Source organism: Polypterus senegalus, chromosome 13, assembly GCF_016835505.1.
Source record: "Polypterus senegalus isolate Bchr_013 chromosome 13, ASM1683550v1, whole genome shotgun sequence".
Taxonomy (NCBI): Eukaryota; Metazoa; Chordata; class Cladistia; order Polypteriformes; family Polypteridae; genus Polypterus; species Polypterus senegalus.
Genome location: NC_053166.1, coordinates 78,221,937 through 78,245,607, shown reverse-complemented (window position 1 = coordinate 78,245,607; position 23,671 = coordinate 78,221,937). Strand labels below are relative to the sequence as shown.

Below are 23,671 nucleotides of genomic sequence, written 5' to 3'. Positions count from 1 at the left end.
GTTGCTGTCATCAAGGATTTGATTATCATTATTTCTTTCAATCAGGTTCGTATTTGTAGGATGTGTTGTGTTCAAGTTACATTCCGTGTTTGTCAATCGTTGTAAAGATGACAGGTTTCATTCATCGATTCGTTTCTTACTGCATCAATAAACAGCTCGTCTTCTTCTTTATCTGAGACCTGACACACTGCATGCACGTTTTTTACACTGTCTTCCTTTAGCGGGACATTGACTTTTCCAACGTGTGCTTTGTTTTGGATTTATGAATATGCTTGTATGTATCAAGCGCTTCATATTTTTGCTGCCTTTTCAATTGTGTAATTCGGTTTTGTTCAGCTCTTTGGAACTGTTGCTTTTATCTGTGCACTGCGTCAGTTCACGTGAGCCTCGGTGTACATGCATCGAAGTTTCCCAGCTGTGCTGGTGCCATCTCGTGCTATGTCCATGGCTGTATTTAATGTTACCTTAGTCCTGGCACTTAAAACTTTCTCTCGCAGTTTCGCTGAGTTTGTACCAAACACCACCCTGACCATCTCATCTTCCTCTGCATAAGCACAGTCCTTAACCCGTGAATATTTAGTGGAGTTTGCGATTGGATTGCCGCGGACGGACGGCCTTATATGGGCAGGCACTAAATTACAAACGCCAGCGCAGCCTGTCTATGAACTTAAATTTAAAGTGTAGGTTTACATCGTGCTTTGTTTCCGAAGTAGCAGAAGTCATGAATATGGTTGTATATGTCACTCGCTCGCTTCTTATTGTTTCGCTGCCTTCTCAATTATATATTGCATGTTTTCTTCAGCGCTTTTTTTAGGTCTTCCTGGTTTTCTATGTACTGCGTGATTACTTGGGAGGCGTGATGATGTCACACGAAACTCCGCCCCCACGGCGCTGAAGCTCATCTCCATTACAGTAAATGGAGAAAAACTGCTTCCAGTTATGACCATTACGCGTAGAATTTCGATATAAAACCTGCCCAACTTTTGTAAGGAAGCTTTAAGGAATGAACCTGCCAAATTTCAGCCTTCCACCCACACGGGAAGTTGGAGAATTAGTGATGAGTCAGTGAGTGAGTGAGTGAGTGAGTGAGTGAGTGAGTGCTTTGCCTTTTATTAGTATAGATGTCATTTGTTCTTAAAAAATGTGGGCTGACTATTAGCATGTTTCATCTTTTCCTTTTCCAATTTGTAATGAAATTTAAGTGAATATTAAGATGTTTGAGGGCTTTTTACCCTAAATGTCTACAGCACACAACATATCCTACTCCAAGACAATAAGTTTGCAATTAATGCGTTCAATATTGTATTCAAAAATCTCCAATACCAGGCTTTATTTTCTACCAGCCGTATTGATCTCTCATTCCGTTTCAGGCACATACAATTTATAAACAGAATTTTGCCACCTGTAGGCCTGAAAAGATATAAAAAAAAAAAAATAAAAAAAAATTCAGAAAATAGATTCTACTGTGTTCTGATATGTGCGATTAAGAATATCATGGGGGCTTAGAAAGAATAGGGCTCTTAGGCTTGAATCAGTGTACAGAACTCACCTAGCTGTATTGAGGGAAACAAAGGAGAAACAAGCATGTCGTGTCAAGATTAAGGGTAGTGAGACTTGAATAGCCCATGCATAAGACTTAATAAACCCTTAATGAGCAGAGCAAGAACAGGTAATAGGAGTGTGGACAACCACAAAATGAAAGACACAACATCTGAGATTAGGAGCAATAAATATATTTTCTAAATTTGCTTATCCAGAGCAGGATCTCAGGAAACCTACAGCCTATCCCATAAGCTTTGGTTGCAAGCATGACAAATCCCTGGACAAGGTGACAGCCTATTGTAACAATACTATATATATATATATATATATATATATATATATATATATATATATATATATATATATATATATATATATATATATATATATATATATATATATATATATATGATGTTAAGAACAAAAAAGTATGATATTTCAACTATCTATTTTGATGGAGAGAGCGAGATTGAAAAGAGGGAGACAAATATTTAAAACATAATTCTACCACTGGATTATTTTTACAATATCATGTATTTTGAGCTGTGACTGCAAACTAAAAAAGAGAAATTAATAAATAAATAATAAATACAAAAACACATTAGTAGGTTTAGTTTTTCACCAGTTGGAAGACTCTCTTCACCTACCTACCTGTAGACATTGCCAACTTGGGAATTTTATAAGATTGCATTGCTTAGTTGCTGAACGACCTTTTTAAAGCAAAAGTGATTGATCAGCAACATTATGCTGATCTTACATGTTGACCATCAGTCTCTCAATCAGTGCTGTTTTATTTCAAAAAGAATTTCTTCAGTGTGAAGTGGCGGATGAATTATTGTCAACAAAACGTAGAGACCTGACAAATAAACCGAAACGTTACTCACTTGTGATTTTTCTGTCCATACAAGGTTTTGTTCAACAGCACATTCCGACGTTGAATTACATCTTGATATACAAGAAGAACTACGAAATACGTCATCTCTTCATAACAGACATCAGATTCATGTGAAGCCTGGAATTTGGCTTAGTGCAGGAGTGTCAAACCCAAATACACAGTGGGCCAAAATTAAAAACTTGGACAAACTTGCGGGCCAACCTTGATATTTGCTGAAAAAATGTCTACATTTGAGGAAGTTTTTCCTTCTCATCAGATATAATGATGAACAATTTTCATATGGAAACAAACTTAAGTTTTGCTCAAACATTGAATCTGGAACAAGCAAAGCTTAATACTATAAACACATGTGAAATCAAATGTCAGATAAGAAACATCTGAGGCATTCATTTCTTAAATAAAATTTAAAAAAATGATTTTGCCTTTTTCTCCAATTGCCTTCTGAGGTAAATTTTAATGGTAGCCTTTTTTTCACAGGCTAACAATAATAATAATTATTTCAATGAAAATCCAACCATTCAAGTGCATGCCTTCGAGTAACAAGAAAAAGTGCATAAAGAAAACATTATTTCAGGCTCAGTTTGCTACACTGATCCAATCCAGATACTTGACATCTCTTCTTGGATGCTAGTTCATTAATGTTTTGGGTCAGGCTCTGAGTTGAGGAAATCCTCAGGATTGAGTGAGTGACTTCTGTGTGATGTTTTGTTCATCTTCATCAAGTAGAATAGTTGCTCACACAGATATGTGCTGCCGAACATAGAGAGCATTTGAGCAGCTTGGGTACAGAGCTGGGGCATTGCGTCAGGGATGTAACGTGGAAACTGTGCAGCGCCCACAGTATCATACTTTGACCTAAGCGTGTCACTACACTGGAGTTCAATCAGCTACATTTTGAGGTTAGTTGGTGCGCTTTCCACGTCAACTGCAAACGCATTACTAAGCAATTCATACCTACATTTCTGAGCATCAAAGTCAGCAAATCGCCAGGTAAACTAAGTAAGCAGAGTTTTTCAGCAAACTGTGCACTTGGGAACACGGCGGTAGAGATCTGTGTTTTTATGGTTTGGCAGCAAGGAAAATAGCCCAGGTTTCGTTGCAGCATCTAAGTCTCCCACAGGCACAATTTTGTTTTAAAAGCCCTTACTGTGGTGTACATGTCTGTGATGACACAGCCCGGCCCCTGAAGCTGCAGGAACAGCACATTGAGATGGCTCGTGATGTCAAAGAGAAATGCCAGCTCAGACAGAAACTCTTTATCCTGGAGCTCTGCTGTGGCCTTCCCTTTGTTTTCTAGAAACTGGCAAATTTCCTCACGCAGCTTGAAATATCTGTTCAGTAACAATCTCACCTCTGTGTGATATGGCATGTCTGCGTATTCCAAACACCACTATGCCAGAAAAGACTTGAACTGGCGGTGATTCAAACCTTTAGCTCTAAGAAGGTTAACTACTCGTGTTATGGTGCTCATAACATGTTCCATCTTCAGGGCTCTGCCACACAACGATTCCTGATGTATGATGCAGTGATAAAACAGTTAGCTCACTTGCACAGTTCTCTCCCCCGAATCCTGGTCACCAATCCACTCCTTTGACCGCACATCGCAGGCGCACCATCTGTCGTTAGTGCCACAAGTTTATCTCAAGGTAGCCTCATTTGAGTTACATATTTGGAAACCTCTTCAAAGATTTCTTTTGCTGTGGTTGTGCCATGCATTGATTTTAATCCTAAAAGTTCCTCTGTAACGCACTGATTTGAGTCCACTCCACGGATGAAGACTGACAGCTGGGCAGTATCAGAAGTGTCACTGCTCTCATCCACAGTAAGGGAGAATGCAATGAAATCTTTTCCCTTTTCCATCAACTGTTCATGTAGATTTGTGGCAAGATCACATGCACGATCAGCTACTGTGTTTCTGCTAAGGCTCACATTTAAAAATGCTTGCCTGGGCATACAATCTGGGCACACAACGTTGCATACTTTGATCATGAACTTTTTGACAAACTCTCCCTCACTAAAGGGCTGGGCTGATTTTGCAATCTCTGCTGCCTCAATAAAACTAGCCTTCACAGCTGCCTCACTTTGTGATATGGCTTTTGTGAACATAGTCTTTCGTAAAACCATACTTCTTTTTATCTCCTCTACTTTCTGGCACTTTTGCGCTATGTCAAGGTCCTTGTACTTGTCGTGGTGTTTCGTTTCATATTGTCTTATGTTATATTCTTTGGTTTCAGCTACGTTGGCTCAGCACAAAAGACAAACAGGTCTGTCCTTTACATTTCTGAACAGATATTCTGCTTCACACTTTTCTAGAAAGCTTCTGTTTTCCACCTTTCGTTTGGCCATTTTTGGGAGGGGTGGCCCAATGTGACTGGTAGCATGAGGTCGCTAATGAATGTTAACAGAGGAGGGGGCGCTTGTGGGTCCTAATTGATGCGCTAACATACCAGCAGAGCATTCTGGGATTTGTAGTATTAGCGGTGCATACTCTGTCTACCAGCGGGCCAGCTCGAGTAGACATTTAGTATTTTCTCGCAGGCCAAATATAATTACACTGCTGGCCAGATTTGGCCTGTGGGCCTGAGTTTGACATTTATGGCTTAGTGTGTGCTGCTGTTTATTAGTTGCTGTGTACATACTGTATGTATGGCTCAGTCAGAATTACAGCTAACATGCCATCATTTAAGAACAGTCTGGAACTCTGTAGGGGATTATTTGTACCTAATATTTCTCTCATGAGCCCTGGAGATCCAGTGAACAGCAGCTTTGCAAGTTGCAGAGCACATTACAAGCAAAACCATCACCTTGGTATGCTTTACTAAAACTTGAAACAGTATCCATCATGCTATCACTATCAGCTACCGAAGAATTATCAGTTATCACACAGTAAATTGCTTCTTTCATCACATGCTTTATGCGCCCATATTCAGCTTGCTCTGTCACTGCAAATGCTGTGTCAACACCCACCGTTCACTGCATGAATATATGAGGGCGACTCACGGTAGATGAATTTTTGTTTTAGAGATAAAGTTACAAGTGTTAATGAATAATGGCAGGAATATTTATTCAAAGACCAAATATGAAATTCTTAATATATTTTGATTAATTTCAGAACCCCTGTAGCCAAGGTTAGCCACTGTGTAAATATAGTAAATTGTTACTTTATTTCAGTTAGTCTTTTCAGCCACTTTAATAGTTTTGTTTAGCTTTAGTTTTTCATTAAGGTTTTGTTAATTATTTTAATTCAGTTTAAGAAAATGTTTTTTATTAACAGTTTCAGTTTTGATTTTAGTTTTTATTACCTAGAATAACCGTGATTCCATCAAACCACATTTGAATGGGCCAACCTAGATTTGCAATTAAAATAATTGCACCTCTATGAACTATTAACAGAAAACACATACATGCACAGAAAGAATGCTTAGACCCCATATTTGTCAATCCCCTAGACTAGAATTTATCTGTGTGATGGTTGCACTTCTATTCAACAACCACTAGTTGTTATAAAAGACTTGCACACACCTGCTTTAAGCTGACAATAGCAGAAGCATGTGCATCCCGCTCATGCTCCATGACTGCCAGTGTCTGTTTGATGCTCTCTTTTTCATCTTCTTTCCTCTTTAAAACAAAGAAAAAAGAAATAATCACATGTTAAAAAATGGAAATAAGACCCATAACCTTTTATTGCATTGGGTAAATCCAAAATACTTCTACATTGAATGGTTCAGCTGTGCAGAGACCTAATTTTGAAAGGACATTTCCTTCAATACCTGCAGGTCTTCATTGTGACCAGCCTGTAGTTTTTTAACTTCATCCTGGTACTCCAGCAAGTTTTTCTCAATAGTCTCCTATAAAAATCACAAAAGAAATACATTATTCAAAAAAAGATTTGCATGATCAGTTACTATAAGTTAATTATACACTTTTGAAAAGAAATGACATTTAACACCAAATTTTTAAAAAACTGCCTGAATTATTTTAATTCTTAAATAAGAATGAGGTAATGACTCCAACAGAAATTTAAGGTTTACACTAACTGAGCAATGAATAACTCTATACTAACACTGGGTAGGGCCTACTTTTGCTTTCAAAGCAGTCTATGTCCTTTGTGGCACAGATTCCACAAGATGTTGAAAACATTCTTTTTTGACATTCTGGTCATGTTAACATGACTGCATCATGTAGCTTCAGCAGATTTTACAGATACACATTAATACTGTGAATCTCCCATTCTACCACATCCCAAAACTGCTCTAATAGTGATCCAGTGACTGGGAAGGCCACTATCAAGTAGGGCTGCAACTAATGATTATTTTGGTAGTCAACTAATCGTTCAATTTAATTTTTTGATTAGTCACGATTATTTTATGCCTGACTATTTTGATGCCTGCGACCTGTGGTTGCACATCCTGTTCTGGGCTCCAGTACATGTCTTACCTCATCTGGTCACACCTGTCAACCTGTGAGTGTCACCCTGATGTCTCTGCATTAACACGATTAAAATTAATAATAATCAAATTAAAATAACAACCAGTGAAACATATGAATTTGAAAATAATCAGATGTTCTTATATTGGTGTGACCATCACTACAAAAAAGAAATACATTAAACAATACAAACTAAAGTGCACGTAGTCTTTAAACAAAAAAAAGTGCATTTAACTTAACCAAAAAATACATAGTTAAAACTGAAACATTTTTTATATTTTAGTAATAAATGACAAAATGTAGACATAAACTATATAATGTGTAAAGCCTGAAGTGCAAAGATCAAATAAACACTTTCACAAAAGGTTGAAGGATGATACAATAGCTTCCGTGGCGTAGCAGTAGGAATTGCTGACTTATAATCAAGAGTTCCCCAGTTCGATCCTGACTGCCTCGTATATTTACCGTTTTGAGTAGTGAGTTGCTCTTATTGTTAATACTAGCAGAATACCAAGGCAAAAATTTTAAAAATAACGTAACATGATTGTTAATGTAATTGTTTTGTCATTGATATGAGTGTTGTTCTCATATCTATCTATATATATCTATATATCTATATCTATTGTTCTCATATCTACACACGTGGACAAAATTGTTGGTACCCTTCAGTCAATAAAAGAAAAACTCAAAATGGTCACAGAAATAACTTTAATCTGACAAAAGTAATAATAAATAAAAATTCTATGAAATTTAACCAATGAAAGTCAGACATTGATTTTCAACCATGCTTCAACAGAATTATTTAAAAAATAAACTCATGAAACAGGCCTGGACAAAATGATGGTACCCCTAACTTAATATTTTGTTGCACAACCTTTTGAGGCAATCACTGCAATCAAACGATTCCTGTAACTGTCAATGAGACTTCTGCACTTCTCAGCAGGTATTTTGGCCCACTCCTCATGAGCAAACTGCTCCAGTTGTCTCAGGTTTGAAGGGTGCCTTTTCCAGACGGCATGTTTCAGCTCTTTCCAAAGATGCTCAATAGGATTGAGGTCAGGGCTCATAGAAGGCCACTTTAGAATAGTCCAATGTTTTCCTCTTAGCCATTCTTGGGTGTTTTAGCTGTGTGTTTTGGGTCATTGTCCTGTTGCAAGACCCATGACCTGCGACTGAGACCAAGCTTTCTGACACTGGCCAGCACATTTCTCTCTAGAATCCCTTGATAGTCTTGAGATTTCATTGTACCCTGCACAGATTCAAGACACCCTGTGCCAGATGCAGCAAAGCAGCCCCAGAACATAACAGAGCCTCCTCCATGTTTCACAGAAGGGACAGTGTTCTTTTCTTGATATGCTTCATTTTTCCGTCTGTGAACATAGAGCTGATGTGCCTTGGCAAAAAGTTCAATTTTTGTCTCATCTGTCCATAGGACATTCTCCCAGAATCTTTGTGGCTTGTCCACATGTAGTTTGGCAAATTCCAGTCTGGCTTTTTTATGATTTGTTTTCAACAATGGTGTCCTCCTTGGTCGTCTCCCATGAAGTCCACTTTGGCTCAAACAACGACGGATGGTGCGATCTGACACTGATGTTCCTTGAGCTTGAAGTTCACCTTGGATCTCTTTAGAAGTTTTTCTGGGCTCTTTTGTTACCATTCGTATTATCCGTCTCTTTGATTTGTCATCAATTTTCCTCCTGCGCCACGTCCAGGAGGTTGGCTACAGTCCCATGGATCTTAAATTTCTGAATAATATGTGCAACTGTAGTCACAGGAACATCAAGCTGCTTGAGATGGTCTTATAGCCTTTACCTTTGACATGCTTGTCTATAATTTTCTTTCTAATCTCCTGAGACAACTCTTTCCTTCGCTTCCTCTGGTCCATGTTGAGTGTGGTACACACCATGTCACCAAACAACACAGTGACTACCTGGAGCCCTATATATAGGTCCACTGACTGATTACAAGATTGTAGACACCTGTGATGCTAATTAGTGGACACACCTTGGATTAACATGTCCCTTTGGTCACATTATTTTCAGTCTTTTCTAGGGGTACCATCATTTTTGTCCAGGCCTGTTTCATGAGTTTATTTTTTAAATAATTCTGTTGAAGCATGGTTGAAAATCAATGTCTGACTTTCATTGGTTAAATTTCATAGAATTTTTATTTATTATTACTTTTGTCAGATTAAAGTTATTTCTGTGACCATTTTGAGTTTTTCTTTCATTGACTGAAGGGTACCAACAATTTTGTCCATATATGTATATATATATATATATATATATATATATATATATATATATATATATATATATATATATATATATATATATATATATATACTTGTGTGTATGTTTGTATGTGTCTATATGTGTGTGTATAGCTTTGGTCACTGAGTGCAAGGAAAAAATAATAAAATATAGTCTATAAGTTATTAAACAGTAAAACATTAACGTTTTAAGAAGTACAGGTACTTTGAGCACTACTGGAGACTGTAACACAACAGGTAAGTAACTAACAGCAGCTAAAATGTATATGGATCATCTCTCGGTAGTAGATCCCTTTTGAAAGGTGCTACACGATGGCTGTGGTATAGAAATTACATTTTCTATGTGAACGTTCAAATTTGTGCCTCTGGTAATGTGCCTTACCGGCAATTAAAGAAAATTATTTTGTGTCCTCTGCAGTGTTAAGAGAGAAAGGCTTTGGTTTGGGATAAAAGGAAAAAGGTGTAAAGAAAGGAAAGTTGCCTTTTTCTTTTATATAGTATAGAGATGTGTTCGCTGACGTTATGATCGCCTTTTGGGACAGTCGCGGTGGGTCTTGTGTAGACTGGTGAGACGTCCCGCCATTAATCGGCTGTGATGGCACTGTCAGTCCTCCACTCGTGTGCGTGTCTTCATAATCCGAGCTGAGGACCTCATAATCGTATACGTGCAAAGAAAGTGTGAATCGCCTTAATATTATTTTGCCGTGGTGTAGAAAAGGGGTCCCGTGTTTGCACTTGTCTGGGCTATAGCGCAGGGGGAGGAAGAAAAAAATTAAAAGTGCTCACTTTGACTTAAGGCAGAAGCGCAGTCAGCGTCTCAAAGGCCGGCACAGCTATGCACGCGCGCTGGCTGCTCGACTTTTGCTGGGCAGGAGACCCCTTTTGTACACACGTTCATGATATCAAAAGTCTCAGCGCTCTTTGGAGGTAATTCATATATTATATATATAGCAAAATACCAGCCCTCAGCGGAGAAGTAGTGTGTTAAAGAAGTAATGAAAAGAAAAGGAAACATTTTAATAATAACGTAACATGATTGACATTGTCATGAGTGTTGCTGTCATATATATTCCTGCCTAAATAAGTCACCTCGCTTGCTCTTACTTTTTACCGTTCATTTAATCATGGCTAGTGGCGGAAAAATTATAAAATGGAAGGAGGATGGCTTTACCAAAACAATTATTGATGGCGAATCGATTATTCATAAAGCTTGAATTGGTGATCTGTTTTTCTGTGTTAACCTCATATTTTTCATACTTCTTCTCAAACTAAGGTGGTGCGAGGGTAAAATGAATCGGGATGCGCTGATCAATGTAATCGTGTACCAGGAAATCATGCATTGACAAAAGCTCCCTTTGCTTGTAATGCAAAGTGTGATTAAATGCATTATTTTTAACGTTATGGAGCACATGCATCAAGCTTCTCAGCTGTGCTTGTGCTAAGAAAAGGAAAGATTTTAAAAATAACGTAACACGATTGTCAATGTAACCTTTTGTAAGTAGTGCCTGGAGGATTCAGTGTGGAGAAACTCTAGAGACAGCGTGTGTATTAACTTGTGGATTTTTCTGTGAGTATTTGGTGGCAGTGTGACGAAGTTGCTTCGAAGACGGCGTTAGCCATGAGCTCAGCTCAGAGCGAAATGAGGTAAATGGGAGGGAGATGATGACGTGACTCCCCACCCGCCTTAACTGTCAATCCCCACAAACACAGTCTCGAATTTGCATAAGCACACCCCTTCACCTACAATTTTAACTTAGTTACAAAGTGATCAAAACTCGTTTATATCCTGCGTCCTCTCATTAAACTGGTATCCCGCATTACCTGTGGGCATGTGAAACGCCAGCGGTAGCCTGTCTATGAACTTAATTTAAAGTTTAGGTTTACACCTTGCTTTCTTTCCGAGGTAGCAGCACTCATGAATATGGTAGTATATGTCACTCGCTCGCTTCTTATTGTTTCGCTGCCTTCTCAATTATATAATGCATGTTTTCTTAAGCACTTTTTGGAGGTCTTCCTGGTTTTCTACGTACTGCGTTGACAGTCAGTTCACGTGATTACGTGGGAGGCGTGATGATGTCACACGAAACTCCGTCCCCCACGTCTTTCCAGCTCAACTCCATTACAGTTAATGGAGAAAAATACCTTCCAGTTATGACCATTAGGCGTAGAATTTCGAAATGAAACCTGCCCAGCTTTTGTAAGTAAGCTGTAAGGAATGAGCTTGCCAAATTTCAGCCTTCTACCTACACAGGAAGTTGGAGAATTAGTGATGAGTGAGTGAGTGAGTGAGTGAGGGCTTTGCCTTTTATTAGTATAGATTATACAATAAACACATACATTTGATTTGTGTCTGTAACAGCCACTGTATTAACTGTGTAGTACTTGTAAAAGTTAACATTTTTTTTTCACTTTTATTCTGTCAGTCACGATCATGCTACATACTACCGCCCCCCAGAGATCTGACACTGTTACCTTTTATATGCAGCTGGGAATAACTGTAGATGTGAGTGATTTTTTGAGACAATCTAACTGGAAATTCTCTGATCTGGATGGATAAAAGCTGACACACAAAACGCTGGCAAATCTGCCTTATTCGTATCTCATTGTCACTTGATTTTTTTATTTTTTATTTTATTGAGTGTTCCTGCTTACGCTGAATTAGTATGTGCCTTATAGCCCGTGATGTTAAAGCCGCACTGACAAAAAAACAGAGACATAGGTATATATGATATTTGGAATTATTCATTTTATGACCTTATAGTACATTTCGGAAAACATTGTGGCACGGATGCAACATTATTCATATTCGTTCGCATACCTTCTTGCGGTTGTAATCAATGACCGCGTTCCCCATCTCCTTCCCCCAATTCACCATTGCAACCATGTTTATTTTCCTCTACATCCTTCTTCTCCTCAGACGTTCTTCTTCGTTGGTAGGACTGCCCCCAGACGTTCATGTTGTGCATTGTAGTTACAAAAACCAATGTGGTTCCTTGTGGCTGGAGCCTCTATTGAAGGTTCTGTTTATGATGCATCAACAATAAAAAATTCCGTGTTGACAATTTTTTGTAGTCTACATCGTCGATTACGCCGACTAAATCGTTGCAGCCCTACTTATCATGTTCATGAAACCAGTTTTAGAGGACTTTTTGCTTTGTGAAATGGTGCATCAGTTGCTGGAAATAGTAATTGGAAGATGAGTAAATTGTGATCATTAAAAGGATGCACATTGTCAGCAACAATATTCAAATAGGCTGTGGCATTCAAGCAATGATTAACTGGTGTTAATGAGCCTAAACTGTGCCAAGAAACATTCGCCGCACTATTATACCATCACTACATGTTTGGACCATTTGACATAAGGCAGACTGGGGGCATTGATTGATGCTGTTGGTGCCAAAGTCTGATCCTGCCATCTGTGTGCCTCAGCACAGATCAAGTTTCATCAGACCATGCTACAATTCTTCAGTCTTCCAAATGTCCACTTTTGGTTAGCCTGTGCCATCTGCAGCCTTGGCTTTCTATTCTTGGTTGACTGGAGCAGAACCCAACTTGGTCTTCTGCTGCTATAGCCCATCTGCTTCAAAATTCGACATGTTGTACATTCTGATGTGCCTTTCTGCACATCACACTTGTACAGAGGGGTTACCGGAGTTACTGTAGCTTTTCTGTCAGCACAAACCAGTCTGGCCATTATCCTCAGACCTCTCTCAATAACTGCCACTTACTGAATGATTTTTGTTTGCCAAAGCATTCTAAGTAAACTCTATGTTATGCATGAAACAGACAGCAGATACAGAAATACTCAAATCAGTATGTCCGGCACCATGGCAATCAAGTCATAGTCGAAATTAGTAAGATCACATTTGTTTCCCCCGTATTTTGGTGCTTGATGTGATGAAGCTTCTGAAATGTATCTGCATGACTGTATGCATTGCACAGCTACTACATGATTGGCTGATTAGATAACTGCAAGGATAAGGAAGTGTACACATGTTCCTAATAACAATAATATGATAAAAGACAGTGAGTGTGCATTTTCACTGGTTAATGAACAGGCTTCAATTAAAAGGTGAAACTTCTGCATTCATTCAAAACTGAGTTTTTTTTTTTTTTTTATATAAACACAAATGCAGGGAATTCTCTACTGAATACAGAAAAGGCTTCAAAAATGTATGTGTTCTCTAAGGTGCATCATGGACAAGAATACAATAGCATCTTTTAAGATATATGCCTGATGAACTAAAGTTAAGAGCACAAAGATCTATAAGATCATTATTGAAACCCTGGATCAGCTGCAAAATGATTATCCACAAGAAACAAAATCAAAGTCCTGCTGAAGGTGACTTTAGAGCAATTGATGATGCTCTCCTAAGTGCTTTTGGGCACTTACAGGAATGCTACATCAATGTAAACTTTATGAGTAAATTTGACAAGGCTTTGGAAATAGCTAGAAGAGATTTTTTTTTTGGCACAAATTACTCCTGTATTTTTCATGAATGGGAAAGACATTAGAATAGCTACTGCATAGTTTATTTAGTACACAATGACACATGGTGGAGAGCACTGGAACTGCTACCTAAAAGACAAGACAATCCAATCTTTCTAAACTTTTTTTTTTTTTTTGCAGAGCCTGGTTTCAACTCACTTATTTAGTTTTTGATGCAGCAGTACAGAAATATTCAGATTAACTTTATAATTGATTTTTATCATAAAAATATTTCAAAGCAAAATGTACAAGTACTAAAAGAATTCAAGCATGGTGTGATCATTAGACATGTCCTCTAAAGACTGATATTATCTTTGCAAGATGTGTGACAGATAGGTTTTTATTAACGAAAACATGGTTGTTACAGTAACTATGCATTGGGAAATGTAAACTGGATTTACCTCTGCTTCTTTCAGCCTTCGCTCAAACCAACCTTTTGTACTCTCCATTGACTGAATCTGTTGCTGGAGTTCATCTACTATATGCTGCAAACCCTCTAGCTTTTGAATTTTTGTCTGAAACAAAAAAAATCATTCATTAATGAATCTGCTTTATACTTTGGACATGGTCCATTTATGTACATCCCAATATAAACTCAAGAATAGATAGACAGACAGACAGACAAACAAATGCTTTATTAATCCCAAGGGGAAATTCACATACTCCAGCAGCAGCATACTGATAAATCACATACTCCAGCAGCAGCATACTGATAAAATAACGCTTTTCAATAACAAAGTGAGAAGGCAGAGTACGTAACAGCTAAATTTTGTAACATCCTAAATAAAAGATTTTTTTTTTAAATAATTATGTTCATATTTTATGAATAATCTGTACAAGCTTCTCTGAAATGCATCTAAAACTATGTCTAAACATGTTACAAATCTTTGGAACACTTTCTCTCTGTGCCATAAAAAGAATAAAATACTCAAGCCTTATTACTTTGTGTTTATTCTGCCCTTCTGTATGTTTTAAAAAGAAATATTTCAATCTGAATGTACATTATGATCTTTTTGAGAGATAGATAATCTTTATTAATCCCCAAGACGAAATTCACTTACTCCAGCAGCAGCATACCGATAAAAACAATCTTAATAAAAATGCAGTGCAAGTTAAAAAATGTAAGGTGGAGAGTGCAAAGGCAGGTATAGCAGTCAATAACATTGTGCAGCAGGACAGTGACAGCAGTCTGTCGCTGAAGCTGCTCCTCTGGATGCCCACAGATGTAACCAATGTGAAATGCATCCACAACTTATATGACTTAAACATGCTTACAACTTAGGAAGCAGATCTACATAGTTAAAAGGGCTGATAAGAGGAGTCAGTTGCTACGGAACATACAAAACATTTTTTCTATACAGCAATTACGTGATGAAATAACAGTTAAAATAAAATAACATTTTTAACATTATCAAAGCTTTCCAATACAATTCAGATAAAACTTTTCTTTTCTGTGCAACCAATGTCCTCTAGTTGACCAGAGATTCTTTATCAATGACATAGTGAGTTCCACAAAGGAATCACTTCAGATCGAGGGACAGATGCAAGTCAGTCACTTTAACAGGTCAAGAAAAACCGGTAGGCATGTTTTTTTTTCTTCAAATCCAGACCAGTGCAGATCTGCCTTTGTAACCCACTGCTTTACTATAAATCAGGGTGGTCCAAAGCTTTTCTCATTTCTTTCCTTCTACTGACTGCCACAAATGCCATAGCAAAGACGTTTAATACAGATCAGATATAAGAAGCTTTCGAGGCATGTAAATAATACACATGGCACCTTCAGCAACAAAAAAAAAAAAAAAATGTGCACATGATCTCATTTGGACCTTGAGTTTCAATTGTGTCAGAAAATCCACATGCTTCAGTTGTTTGACTGATGGTTAGACTCTGGGTCATTAAGATGTATCTAGGTTTCATCCCCATTGATGAAATGCTTTGTAAATTTCTCCCAGGTTGAATTTATTACCTCAAAATTTACCTTCAAACATTAGATGCTGTCACAGGAGCCTGGGGGTTAGACCCAGCCGGGATGCCTGGAAGGACCAGGAGGTGGTCTATACGTACCCCAGGCCACGAGGGGGCATTGCCCTTGATGATGAGAGGACCACGGGGACATAGCAAGGAGGCTTAAACCCACTGGGGCTTTTGGCCACCGCCAGGGGGCGCCCCAGGCGTCAGGGAGCCTGGGAGATCGACACTTCCACCACACCTGGGAAGGTGAAGGGAAGACCTTCCAGGGGTGCCCGGAGTGCTTCCGGGTGCAAGGGCAGCACTTCCGCCACACCAGGAAGTGCTGCCGGAAGAACATCATCAAGCACCTGGGGTACATCCAGCTAGAAATAAAAGGGTTCTCCTTCCAAAAGTCGGGAAGCTAGAGTCGGGAGCAGGATGAAGCTCCCGTGAGGAGAGGAAAGGTGGCCCACGGACATTTGAGAGGAAGGCCCGTGTTAATGGTGTTTAGTTCGGAGCACTGTGTATTGTATGGGACTATGCTTAAATAAACGTGTGTTTTATAAAGTGCCGGTGTTTGTTTGGTGGTGTTTGGACCAATGCTCACAAAGCATTGAAGCCTTATTTCAGGAATCAACATTCTTAGCAAACCATGAGCCTAGACCATGTTTAACTGTTCATGAAAACAGATTTAACAGGCATATAACTAATGAATAATCTCTTGAAGAAAGTTCTAAATCACATATTTGTACAAGCAAGTTAATCTTCTTCTACTCAGATAATAAAACCATACATTCTGGTTCTGCCTCAAAAATGTTTACTGTAATCTGGCTGTACTGAACAAAAAGAGAAAAACATCCTGCACATATTTACCCTTACTTCAACTCAGCCACTTTAAATTAACAATTAACCTAGCATGAACAAGAAAAAGGGAGGAAAAAAGTATATCCAGAAGAAAACTCAAACAAACACAGGAAGAGACTGCAAACTCACTTCTCTGGGACCATGGGGCAGTTGGGTTATCCACTGTGGCATCTGGTCACCCAGCTATTTACTAAAAAAGTTACATAATTTGCCGGCCAAAAACCAACAAAGCTTGCCTATTGTTATCATAATTTATAGTTACAATGAACCAGAATAGTACAGTTCAAGAGAAATATAAAAACTAACATGTATCAGTCATTCAATTCTCACATGTAGGATTTCATTTCCCCGTTTAACAATACTGTACTTCTCTTCATCATGTTTTCTCTTATACTTTAATGCAGAGTTCAATTACCCTTTCCTCATTAAGCTGGGTTTTGACTTCATCCATGGCCCTGTGTTTCTCCTCATGCAGCTCCCTCAATTCCCTCTCATATTTTGCCCGGATACTTAGCACTTCTTTTTCATGCTGCAGGCGCACATTGCTCAGCTCTTCCTTATGAAAAGATTTTTCCTGTGCCATCTCAATTGCCATCTCATCAAGCATTGACTTTCGCTTGTCTGCTGTCTAAAAATGCATAAAAGACCAAAAAAATAAAACATTTTTGGCAAGAAATAATGATTTATTAAAAGCAACTGTACATTAATTTAGAGTCAATATTGTTTTAATTTTAGTTGAGCGTCCAGTTTAAATAATATAGTTCTTCACAGCTACATAAAAGTTGGTTATTTCTCATGTTAATACATGATGATTTAATTTTTTTCCTGCACCACCAACCTCACTGTTAAGTTTATTTAAAAAAAAAACTGCAATCATTATAAGGTTCCATTATAAGTAATTATTAACAGTTTATAAACATTGAGCGAATTAAACAGATTGGTAGATAGATAACATAAATACCCTATGTGTAAAGCAAGAGTTTATTGCTATTAACAGTTTGGTTTTTTCATACTTAAAGATGCCATATTTGTAGCCTTTACAAAATTAACTTTTAATTCTGCACACCTTACAAAATATAGAGCATTAATAACATGGGATAAAACACCTTAAAAAGAAAATTTTATAATATATGCATATACAGTATATATTGATGAAAAAAAGATGTAATAAATAAACTGTTTCAGGAATGAAATGTAAATGCAAATGAAAAGGATATGCTGGCACTGTAAACCCAAGTCTTGTGTAAAGTTTATAGATAACCTTAATATAGATGTTATACAGTATTTAGCCTATTTTGATATATTGTTTTATTTGCAGTGACAGACAAAAATGTACTTTCATATAAAAATGTAGAAGCAAACTGGAGTAGAATCCTAAATGCTTATTGACTTAAATATCCACATTCACTATGTTTTTTTTTTGTTTTACTTATAAAGAAGTAAACTGGTCTTTCAAGTTTTTTTTTTTTAACATAACATTTCAGGAAAAATCATCCAATGTACCTTTTATAAGAAAATAAGAAATTGACAGATGAGTGGAGACCAATAAGTCCATCAAGCTTATTTATTTAGCTAATAGTTAATAATAATCGCTAATCTGTTCCGATACCTCATCCAGATACCTCTTAAAGGTTGTCCCACAATTCTTTGTTAATAGATAATTCTTTACTTGTTCAATGAAATGAAATGGATTCAGAATCCACAATAAAAAGAACAAACCTCGAGTCCTAACTTTCAGAAAAACAGCCTTCAAATTCACCCAATGACTTTTTGTTATTATTGATCACACTAAGTGTTAGTTGGTTAAAATTGTAAACTTCATTTCACTTTTTTGCCTTATTCATTTGGTCAGTTAAGTTTTGAAGTTATCAAAGAAATTATTTTCAATTCTTTGTATCCAAAGTTTAATTTTCTTTTTAGGCGTTCTACTTTATTAGAACTGTCAATATTGTTTTATATGTTTCCTGAAGTGATAGGTTAAACTTTTTCAAAAGTCCAAGTATGTCTGAAAGGTAATATAGTAATTATTACCTTAGTAATAACTAGATGCATGGTGACAAATACAACATTGTGTGCCTCAAATGACAACCATTTATTTACTATCATCAGATAGTGGGACCTCTGCTTACTGACTTGGAGAAGCTCTGATCGGCGTGGCAAGAAATGTAATCAGTGATGGGTTAAATTCTGCCTATATACTAATCACCACAAATTTTTCCAGTAGCTACAGCTGATACAAGGCATTATGACTGATGGCTCAAAGAAATGCAGCAAGGTACCTCAGAACACAGTTTTTAGAAACACTCTCCTAAAATCTACTTTGGAGCTTTTAGTGCTTTTCCACACCTCTTACCAACATCAAGCGCTCTGCAATGGCATTCTGCCGGTTATATTATTTACCACTCAATGGAACTCTCCCAAGCTTTTTTCTTTTGACAACTGGGAAACTTCATTTTATAATCTAATTTACTTATATTAGTTCTCAATGAACTTTAAGGAGACCTTATTAATTCAAGACCTACACAGTTCCATCTCTCAGTAATAAAAAAAATTTGAGGCTTAATGATATCAACAAACTCTATAAAAAGCCAACCCTATAAACCTGTATTTAAAATACATCTAAAGTCAAATTTAAAACAGTTTGCCAAAGTTCAATTTGTTCTCATGATAAACTTTGAAACAGCACAAAAATGACTGACCTGTAAAACTTACACAGTATAAAAGGCACAAGGTTTTTAACATGAAAGAGTGTGTATAAAATAATATATTACATATTAAACTTGCTAATTCTTATAAAGATGTATACTTTACAAAAGCCTGATTAATGGTAATAGTCTTATTCCTTGAAAAATAAAGACTCAATACTTAATATTAATGTGTTAATAATAAAGAAAAGTCAAGCAAAATTACAAATTTTATTGGCGAACTAAAAAGATTACAATATGCAAGCTTTCGAGGGATCTTGCCTGAAGAAGAGGCCTGAGTTACATCGAAAGCTTGCATATTGTAATCTATTTAGTTAGTCAATGAAAGGTGTCATTTTGCTCGACTTCTCACTACATCTATAATGGCTAAAATGATATAATACCCTAGAACTGCGTTAATAATAGTAATATTATTAAGGTTAGAGTGCCTTAGGAAAAATGCCAGTTACACCACACAGTCTGAAAAGGTTTTCTTTTGATATGAGACCACAAAAAAAATTAACCCATTATATTATTTTCAGCTGAAACATATTTAAAAAGTTAAATTGTCATTTAAGGAAAAAAATAGTCCACACGTGTTCTGGGCATTTGGTTTCAGAATATACCTTGCGGCTCTCCTCCAATTCTTGTTGAAGAGAATCTCTCTCTTGTCCCAACTCTGTCAGTTGTTCTAAAAGACGACCATTTGCATGATGTGCTTCCTATACAAAAAATAAAAAAAATAAAAATCAACACCTGCCTTACCGTATAAAATGTCCTTTTTATTAAGAACAAAATGTCCCTAAAACCATAATAGGGTGATTTATTTTTTAAGTTTAATTCCTTTAGCGAATCAATCTCTTTTCAGATACAGCCTCGGAATACACAGCAGCATTGTTTATAGCATTACTCTACAGTGCCATTATTATTCACATTTGCGAATAAATATGCAACAGGTTGCCACTCCCTTGGAACTTGTTTGCTTGTAAAAAGTTGACGGCAACGAAAGACACATTTTCAGTACCAAAACACAATACAACTAAGTGATGTAATCAAAAGAGTTTTCCTCCAGATATGACACTAAATACAGTTATAATTTGTAATTCAAAAAAGGTTGTTTTGGTTCCCTTAACATACAACCAATACAATTATCCATGCTCTATAAAATGAAAAACTCTATGAACTGTATTTAAAATATATCTAAAGTCAAATTTAAAATAATTTATTAAAGTTAAATTTGTTTTCAATATAAACTCTGAACTAGCACAATTAACAGAGCCAGGTTGGTAGATTAAAATTCTTATGTCAGAATGTGATGTGTTTCGTTGACAGTCGGCAAAATGTTTTTCATAAAAACAGTATTTAAGTGATAGACAGATTTTGGTCATTTCAGAACATATTGAATTATTGCAAAATACCCACGATTTTGACATAACTGTTTGAAACACCCTAATAATTTCAGCAATGTGACTACTTTGAAGATGGGAAAAAAAACACACATACACACACACACAATTGCACTGTTTCTGTGGCTAAAATAATGCATTAAAACTGTATATTCCTTCCTTGCTTTTAATAAAAAAAAAAAAGATTCTTAAAAATTTTTTGCCACCTTTCAATTAAATTTTAAATATACTGTAAATTTTAAAACTTAAACAAAAGGCATAATTTATCTAAATGATGATTATGTAAAAAACCATAATAGAGAACTTTACATATGCAGTTTTAAAGAATTTATGCAAATATGAATAATAATGCATATACAGGTAGTCCCCAGGTGATGCACATCCGACCTACGACATACGAATGAGGCCGCAGCTGTGACACATGTGCTTCAGTAACTGCTGCTCAGTCATCTTCGGCCTGGGGACGCTGCAAGCGGTGGCTTGGCGGAGGCTGGAGGGGGCAATTTCACTGCTCGTGCAGTGTAGTGTCCCTCAGGCAGCTCCCAGCGGCCAGCGGTTTCACTGCCCGCCCACCACACGTCTGCCCGTTCATTCTCGGTGGACGGCTGGTAATGCTGCAAGCGGTGACCGGGTTGTGGCTGAACGGGGCGGCAGGGGGTAGCATTGTACTGTGCCTCGGATGGCTGCCTGTTGAATGGGGGTGGTGGTGCGGTGGACGCTGCAGGCAGCATACTGTAGTGGAGGTGACTGTGAGGTGGGCTGGTGATGAACCGCCCCTCACTGCCACCATTCATTCTCAATAGCAAGCCTGCTTGTACTGTTACGCACACAGCAGGAAGTTGTCTCTTGTGAGTATAGGGTGGTCCAGATCTAATTATGCAGATCAAGATTGTCTGGATGACTTTGATTTATGCAGGGACGATTCCAATTTGGCGCAAAGAAGATTCTTTGTGTCGTCAATTTGCACACTTCTCGATGGTCCGGGATTTTTCGGGTAATTTTCTATGTAATAAACTGAATAAGTTAAAGCGTAATGAAAATTGCATAATTAGATCTGGACCACCCTATACATCAGACGTGTTGACGACTGGTGCCTTCCTGCTGTGATAGCGTGTACAGTGCTGTACAGAAGAGCTCATCTTAATCTTTTGTCTTCACCCTTCAAGAATGTCTCTGAAATACAAATCTGATGCAAGTGCTGGTGATACAGTAAAGAAAAGAAAAACCATCACCATTGAAAATAAAATACAAATAATAAAAAGGTCAGAAAGAGGTGAAACCCCATCATTCATTGGCAGAGCACTTGGTTACAGTCAGTCAACAATAGCATCTATTAAAATAATGTACCTGTTCTGACTTACATACAAATTCAACTTAAGTACAAACCTATAGTCCCTATCTCGTGCGTAACCTGGGGACTGCCTGTACTAGTAATAGCTGGTGTATACAGTGCCTTCCAGAATGTTTTGGACAATGATACATTTCTACTTTATTTCCCCATCTGCTCCACAGTTTAAAATTACAAATTAAACAATTCAGACATGATTCAAAATGCACAATACAGACTTCAATTTAAGGGTATTTGCATACATTTTAGTCAAACTATGTAGAAATTACACTTTTTATATGTGGTCTCCCCATTTCAGGGCACCATAATAACTGTGACAATTACCATAACACAGGTGTTTGTGATTACTCAGGTGTGTTTTATTACTTCATTCGTGAAGGCATAAGATATGTGGGAGTGTGGCATAGTGGTTAAGGCTGTGGAATTCAAACCCTGACAGTGTGGGTTCAAATCTCCCTACTGACACTGCATGACCATGAGCAAATTGCTTCACCCGTCTGTGCACTAAATGGAAAAATAAATGTAACCAATTGCATCGCAAATATTACAAGTCTCCTTGGAAAAGGTGTCAGCCAAATATGTAAATATACTAGTATTTATGTATTTTATATTCAAGTTAAAAAGGCACAATATTCTTTACTTTAATAATGCATATAATTTTAGTAAAAGGCAGTTAAATAGGATTTCAGGTGTTGCTGTGGTATCAAAAACTGTGAAATGTCACTGGTATTGGTATTAAATATTAAAATTCTGGTATCATGACAGCAACTTGGTGTGGAACTGAAATGCAGGACACATAACCCACAAAGCTGCAGTGTTAATGTCCATCTCATCATATTTTCCACAGAAACACTAAACACAATCAGAAATTAAGGCAGCAACCCTTAAAACTATAATAAATACTGTATCCCTTTATTATTTACAGACCCAATTGTATCATACTGTAAATAACGCAAGTCAAAAGCTGAAAGTTAGCTACTAATTGCCTTCTACATTTCAGATTATAAACCTTATAAAAAGGTTCTATATTTTGACTGCAACTGTCATGCAATGCGATTCCTTCTCATCATTACTGCCACCCCCTTGAAAACTATCACTTTATGGGGCCATGCAAAACTGTATTAATACTTGTGTGCACATCAAAAAAAATTTTTGTACAATGTACAATTCTCATGACCGTGCAAAAGGTTATTCTTAGCCAGTCTACTGAAGTAAGTGCAGTGCAAAATGTGGTTAACATCCACTCGTGCATGGGGGAAAAAATACAGTTGAATACCGTGAAACTGGTATAATTTTAAAAAATACAGTGATATAGAATTTTGGTCATACCGCCCAGCCCTAGTCACCAGCAAAAAATCTTGATCTTTGCTAATAAAATGGAAAATACCTTTTTCAATATATAGTATAATACATTTCCAGAAGAATAATTTAAAATAATACACATTAAAGTAACGTCACATATCAGTTAATCAGCAAGTGGTATATGGATCATAAGAACAGGAAGAGGGTAAAGCACCTGGAGCTGGTGATCAGAAATGTTATAGAGATGAATCAAAATCAAATATAATTTTAACATAGTTGTTTGAAATGATTTTATTTAAAAAAAAAGAAATGGGAGATAGATTATCATGAAAAAAATATGCATTATTTTAAAAACAACTCCCATAATGGATGTGCAAAAGTGACTACCAGTCAGAAAAATTTTATCATTTTTTTGTAGTCAAAAATGTTCTCAAACCAGATTACTCAATTCAGACTAGTTTTCTTTAATAATACAAGAGACTACATACTAG

The 23,671-nt window shown here is 37.0% G+C and overlaps 1 protein-coding gene across 2 annotated transcripts in view; it reads right to left on the bottom strand.

Annotated features, from left to right (window-relative positions):
- Positions 1–23,671, bottom strand: part of gripap1 (GRIP1 associated protein 1) — a 199,338-nt gene that overhangs the window by 104,490 nt on the left and 71,177 nt on the right. For both annotated transcript variants that reach the window (XM_039773970.1, XM_039773971.1), the window contains 5 exons: positions 19,751–19,846; positions 16,856–17,068; positions 14,028–14,141; positions 6,208–6,285; positions 5,960–6,055 (listed from right to left, as the gene is read on the bottom strand). In XM_039773970.1, the coding sequence (XP_039629904.1) occupies positions 5,960–6,055; positions 6,208–6,285; positions 14,028–14,141; positions 16,856–17,068; positions 19,751–19,846 (597 nt within the window). The remainder of the gene's footprint in view (positions 1–5,959; positions 6,056–6,207; positions 6,286–14,027; positions 14,142–16,855; positions 17,069–19,750; positions 19,847–23,671) is intronic.